The 6901-nt window shown below is 37.4% G+C and overlaps 1 protein-coding gene across 1 annotated transcript; it reads right to left on the reverse strand.

The window, feature by feature from the left end:
* Window positions 1–771: 771 nt before the first annotated feature.
* On the reverse strand, window positions 772–6682 carry LOC105141307 (protein decapping 5-like). The gene is made up of 8 exons (XM_011048490.1): window positions 6335–6682; window positions 4986–5086; window positions 3906–3977; window positions 2573–3457; window positions 2337–2405; window positions 1705–1872; window positions 1441–1551; window positions 772–1168 (listed from the first exon to the last, which is right to left on the reverse strand). The coding sequence occupies exons 1-8, from the start codon at window positions 6516–6518 to the stop codon at window positions 1022–1024; spliced, it is 1737 nt and encodes a 578-aa protein (XP_011046792.1). The 5' UTR covers window positions 6519–6682; the 3' UTR covers window positions 772–1021.
* Window positions 6683–6901: the final 219 nt, after the last annotated feature.

Genomic DNA, 6901 nt, shown 5'->3' on the forward strand with positions numbered 1-6901 from the left:
TCTTGATTTACCACATGATTTTGGCATTAGCTCTACATTTAATATTGAGGATCTAGTTGCATACCACAAACCACTTCCTATTCCAGATGATCCATTTGAGATACCACTTAACTCCCCTTCTGATGATCCTATTGAAACCTCTATCCCTTTCATCTTGACATCAGCACAAAAGGATAATATTGATGTTATTCTGGATAAACAAGTTGTTTTTAACAGGAATGGTGAGGTTCAACGGTTTCTAATTCGTTGGGTGGGTCGACCTGACTCAGATTGCACTTGGATTACTAGAGATACTTTGCAGCAGCTTGATCCAGATCTTTGGAAATACTATCAGAGTCGGCCAGTACTACACTTGAAGGGATCGGGTTTCTCTAACCCCGGGAGAATTGGTGGAGACATCAGACCCACACCACAAATTATATGAGTATATAGACGAAAACGGCGTAGAATGACCCAGCCTATCACACTTTGGTTGGGAGACTAAACTCATTTGAGCCCATTGCATTGTTATTTTATTTATTTAGCCTATTTAAAGCTGCTCATTGTTATTTTATTATTTATATTAAACAGTTTGATTTGATAAGCCGAGCCCCATAGCAGGATGTTTTAGGATTTACTATTTATATATTCTTCTGTCATTTTGAGAGATAGTTTTTGATGATTAATAAAAATTTACAGGCTTTGCATATCTTCAATCCCCTTTCTTTTCTTCTTCAGCTTCTTTCTGTTCTTGAATTAATTCTATTACTTATTGTTCCACGACACAACTCACTGAAAATCCCTTCTCTGTTTTGGGTTCTTTTGTTTATTCCCAGAACAATTCCCAAGTGAGCTACTAGATAAACAGGTACACAACCATTTATAGATATCTCCAAATCGGCAGGGCATTACCATTTGGTGACAGGTTAATATTGCATTGCAAAGTCCAAGCACCAAACCGACCAGTACACTATAAACTCTGTGTCGGTTATTGTAAGACTTTGACAGGAACTAAATATTACACTGTAAGCTCGAGTGATAATTAAAAGGAACCGTGTGACAGGCCATAACCCCGGCCACGACCAGCATAACCATAGCCTCTTCCATAATAACCAGCACGTGATCGACCACCTCGGCCAGGTCCCCAACCTCCTCGACCACCCCAATGGTGGGAGAAATTAACAAATGCCTGCAAATTTAAATCAAGAGAAATTAAGCCCATCAATATTGAAACAAAAATTAATATGTTAACAAAGAGTCATGGCAATAATTGAAAACAAAAATTTATCATTTCAGGAGTTCAGAGTGTTTTTGAAACTTTAAATGTTCTAAAATAAAACAAAACTCTTAACACAATCCCCACATAATTTAATAGCGGCAAAAACATTGACAAATTTTATCAGGATAGATTCTAAAATTAGAAAAAGCAAAGTGATGAGGGTTATAGGGGAGAACACATACATCAGTATCTCTTCTCGACTGCTGGGAAAATCTAGCTCTCCCATTACGTGATCCACCATCAAGAGCATCACATGATATGGAATCAAAAAAGTCATCCTTCACATAAACAGGCTGCAGAACCCGCAACACAGAGTAAGCAAAAGTACAAAGGATTTGAAACAGCAAATCCTTTCAATTTTATTTTTTTTCTGTGCGTGCTCATATGTGTGTGTGTGTGTGTGTGTGTGTGTGTGAGAGAGAGAGAGAGAGAGAGAGAGAGTATACCCTGGTCTCAAGTTTCGATGATCCAACATCATCTTCATCTAGCAAATCATTCCTGTCTTGAGCTTTGTGGCTCTTACCAAGGTGACCCCATACTTCGTCCTTATTGAATTTCTCATTCATTGCTGTAAAATCAAAATCCTCCTCGAATCTGGTAGCAGAACGCGAAATCTGCAATCCCAAAGGTTGACTTGTTAAAACTCAAAGTCCACAAAGAATATTGGCTACAGCTACTTTGGTTTAGAAAAGCGAAACAGACAAATTACTTTTCTAGAGTCAGCAATGAACTAGCAGTGATTAAGGAATGGAGAAATTAAGCACAAAAACAAAGACCACCTCTGCATCTAGAACTAGTAATTGCTTGTTAAAAAAGCAAAAACAATAACAACTAATAATAATGAATAACAAAGGAAAGGGAGAGAAAGAAATTAGAGCATGTGAGACTAAAGTAGGATGTTTTCAGAAACTTCCCATTTGATATTCTTTAGAAGGAACAGCTCATCTGATAAGGTTCTTATTTTACAATGGCCATGTTACACAGCATCAAATTCAAATTGCCAAATCATGACGACATCAAAAAAGTGATAAAAAGGTTAAATCTGCCAATATGGAAATGCAAGGAAGACAGCATATACCTCATTTTCTCTTCCCCTTCCACGTCCTCCTCTACTAGTATGATAAGTGTACATAGGCGCTCCATATACCTTCAAGGAGAAAAGAAACAGATGAGGTAGATTACAATTCACTAATGTGAGCAACTTGTAGAAAAGCATTTATCACCAAACTAGGAACCAGGGAACATCAATTTAAAGAGGCCAACTTCAAATTTTCTCAAGTCAAGAATAATGGAGCTCTCAGAAAATTTGCATACCTTATGTTCAGGTTGTGAAGGTAGAGGTAATATGGGTTTCTGCACTTCTGCTGCAGCTGTTGTTGGTGGCGGTGCTGACAATTCTGGTGATGATACCTGCACCACCTCAACATCCTTTTGAGTTATCTGTGAAGACTGCAGTGAGGGAACAATGGGAGGGCCAGGCTGCGAAAATTGGCCTGGTGTCACCAGATGTGTTTTTCCCTCGTTCAAAACTGAACTTGATGTCCTCATGATGAAGGATGGAGGTTCAGACATTCTTTTAAAAGGCATTATTGGATCTGGGACTGTCTTGGGCAGGTAAGAACCTGGTGATGCAATAGCAATTTTATCTACACCAGTAGTCAATGGGGATGCCAATGGCAAGTTACTAGGAAGTGTTTGAGTAGAAACCCTATCAGGAGTTAAATTTGTTGAGTCTGAAACGATCGCAGAAGACCGTGAAGAAGGAAGAGTAGAAGTCTGCAAATTTAAGGTGCTTGTACTAAATGGTGGCAACAAAGGGGGGCTTTCTAACAATGGAGAAGCTGAAGTGTTGGATGCATTCATGGCAGGATACTGCACAGATTGCATCGTGGAAGGTGGCATTGACAAGCCAGGTGGGGGTCGAAGCAAAGCTTGCTGTGGGGCCTGAACTCCATTGGAGGCCCCATAGTACCCCTGCCAATACATTGGCATGGCAAGCCCACTACCATTTGTGGTTGGAAGGAGATGTGATGGACCCCATGATTCTAAACTCGCATCAGGCTGATATTGGGGAAGACTACCTTGAAATGTTGGCCTGGGAAGACCACTGGATGAAGCATGGGAACTTGGATCTGTTAGAGATCCATTACCAGAAGAAGGCAAATTCATGGATGCAGTTGCTGCTTGAGGATTCTGAGACTGCACAAGGGAATTTAAATAAACAATAATGTGCTTAAGTAAAGCAAGACATTCTTTTCATCAGTCCATGTCAAGCCTGGATAGAATAAGCACTATTCATATTTTATACAAGTTATACCAAGTAACTAATGAAACTGACTTCTGGAATCACATGTCCATATACGCAAACAAAATCACTTAGATTAGCAATTTTCTTTTCCTAAGTTTATCATGTGAGTTATGAAGGGGGGGCAACCCTTGCTAGACAGAGTTTTCTCTGCAGTTCGACCTCTGGACCTCTCCCTTGAAAAGGGGGAGAGGCAGTACTACTTGTACCAGAGGTCCCATGGTAAATTTGCTCCAAGACCATAATAATATCCAAATCTGCCATAATTTTATCACCTCAAAATCAATAATATCTAATTGATCCATGGACAGACATGCATGAGACCAATGTCATTTTCTTCACCTGGATGATTGCAGGATCACTGTGCACGGGTGTTGCAGTCTGAACAGGTGGAGAAGACTTGACCTGCAAATCCTGTGACCAAATGCACCAAAGAAAAAAAAAAGAACTGTAAAGCTATTCCATAACAACTTAAATATGGAGTATCAAATGCCACCTTAACAAAATGTTTGGCCCATAACAGTGTAATCAATGAGGGTCTATTGTAACTCCTTAAATATTCAATATGATCCTCCGAAACTCAACGAATGATGGATGCCTTTATGTTTATGCATGCTGGTATACGGCAAAGCTTTAATAATCACCCAGCTGAAACTGATACTAATCATGACATGTCCTCAGCAACATTGTCAAAAATTGCAGGGGCACTTAATTTATAATATTATACACCAAACTTTTTTGCCAGCAGAAAGGCAGGTGCTTCACATGCATATAATTCCCTGTCCAGGTCAGGCCAGCATGGTTGATGAATTCATTCCCCAATTCAAGCCTAGCACATATTGACCAGACTTAACCCAGAACTTAATGAGTGTAAATTAAAGAGAAAACACAGAAAAAAAATACAAAACCTTACAACTACCAACAGCTTGGAACGTTTTGCTAGTCCAATGAGTAGGTAGCAGAGTGTAGAAAAACCCATCCATGACAAACAAACCTTGTCTGTATGTAGCTAAAAAGCTCACACTTGTACTTCTCATGGCAGACCATCTATACAATGCTAAAATGTGTAGTTGATGAATGGCCAATCTGCTGAACATGGTGCAGGAATGACCAGAAACAACAACTTTGAAATTACATACTGTACAACAAAAATGCAAGAAATGTGAGATATTTTCCAAGCAAGTGGTGACTTAAGAGGTTGTATTGACCAAAACTAAGAGTGTCAATGTGTGAAACCATGCATGTTTTCTAGTTTAAATAAATACAGATAGTTTATCCAAGGAGAAATGAAGCATAAGTGATAGTAAGAATAATCGTTATACACATTATGCATGTCCCCAGAAAAATCCTCTTAACGTGTTGTCCAGACTTTGAATTTTCATATGCATAGCAAATGATTCTCATTGCAGACAATCAGTATACCTTGATATCAGTTCCTCGGAAGAGTATGAACTCATAAATTTTATCGCTTGGAGGTACTTGCAGGCCATCTTTTTTCCGCCCTTCCGTTCCAAACGATCTTACTGCAAATTTAAGCAATGTGATTCAGAGCCAACAGACATGCTCTACATCTTTAAACAGTATCCAAAAGAACAAGAAGGAATAAAATACAGAATGTGAAGGCAAAACTTGGCCAAAGATTTACTTCTAATATCTCTTGAGGCTGACAATTTCATTATCATCAATAATACAAGAAAGTCAAATTGGCTGAAAAACATATTATTTTGCATAGGTTCCAGAAAAATGTGGATGCTGCTACAATAATTTACATTAGGATTAGCATGAAACATAGAAGATTGTGACCCAAACTTACCACATTATGGTTCCAGTATAAGTATAATACTAAATGCCTATTAAAAAATGTATAATATTGCAAAAATGAAATAAGGTATTTCAGCAGGCGCAAAAAAAACAAGAAGCTATTGTTATGCTCAAGTAAAACATTCCAGCCATGGAAATATCACAGGTTTCATATGAAAATGGTCTGATATCTGCATGTTCTGAACTTCCATTTAAGTCATAACTTCCATTTTGTACGAGTAAAATACAATCCTGTGGTCCAGTTTTCTTCTATTTCCAAACTTCCATTTATGTCATATGCAACTTCAAGGACATTCTATGGAACAGTTAATGTTGCAATAGTTTATCAACGCTATCATATCACTTACATAACCAACAGATTCTTCCAATTAAAACAAAACACTACTGAACATTGCACAAAATAGAGTGCTATACCCTACTTTTCATTCTTTTTCTTTTCTTTTCAAAATAGCATCCTTTCTCTCAATGATGAATAACATCACCTTGAATCATAAACAAAAATTTCTAATTCCAAGAGTGCCATGAAGCAGATTTTGCAACCATGCCTGCCTTAATTTAATCCTCTTAAACAACACAACCTCTACTCTTCAAATATAAGCCCATATCAAATGTGTCAATGCTGATATCTTTTACCACCTTCCACCAGGCATAGAACTTTGAACTGGGCTCGCAAAATTTTCTTTACCAATAGAAATTCTCTCAAGTACAAATGAACCTTCCATTGTTAAATACAATTTGCATTTCAACATCTACATTCATACATACATGACTTGTACCAAAAAGAAAAGAACTCTAAAGCTCCAACCCACATTACAAAATCACAGTGACACAAAACCCATTTGAGATTGAAAGAATCTCTGTCTTAACAACCAGAAAACAAAAAACCAGAAAGCAAAACCCAACACAAATGTATAAAGAAAGACCCAAAAAATGAGGATCAAAATGTTTACCATTTCTTAAGCCGATGGTGGATTCTTGAGTGTTGATGTTAAAAAGAACGCCTTCATAACGAATCTCAGACTTTGAAGTCAAGCTAATCAAGCTACCTACATAGGAATCTGCTGATGATGACCCACCACCACCACTACCTGTAGAAGAAGAAGATCGTGCTGCCTCTGCTGTTGTAGCTGCCATGACTTGAAAACAATATCAAATAAAGATTGATGCTTTCTTGTTTCTTTGCCAAAGTAGAAATGGAAGAAAAAAAGTGAACGCAATAGATGCAAAGGGTGTGTCTTTCTTTCTTTCTTTGTGTTTTGGCTTTAATAAAGGGGCAAGCCTTCTTGTTTAAGTCGTTTGTTGGTCTGCTTATGTCCCTCTTTAATGAAAATTGCTGTATCCGTAATTGTTCCATTCCATTTACTTTAATAATTGAAAAGCAAATATGTAGTACTGTATCTATATTTAAGTTTTAGGATATTGCTTTGTTGTGGTTTAGATTAATTTATTTTTTAAAGTAAAAAAAATCTAAATATTTTTTTATAATAAAAAATAACTATAAACGTAAAATGTGATAT

This window comes from Populus euphratica, unplaced genomic scaffold (genome assembly GCF_000495115.2).
Source record: "Populus euphratica unplaced genomic scaffold, PopEup_1.0 scaffold117.1, whole genome shotgun sequence".
Taxonomy (NCBI): domain Eukaryota; kingdom Viridiplantae; phylum Streptophyta; class Magnoliopsida; order Malpighiales; family Salicaceae; genus Populus; species Populus euphratica.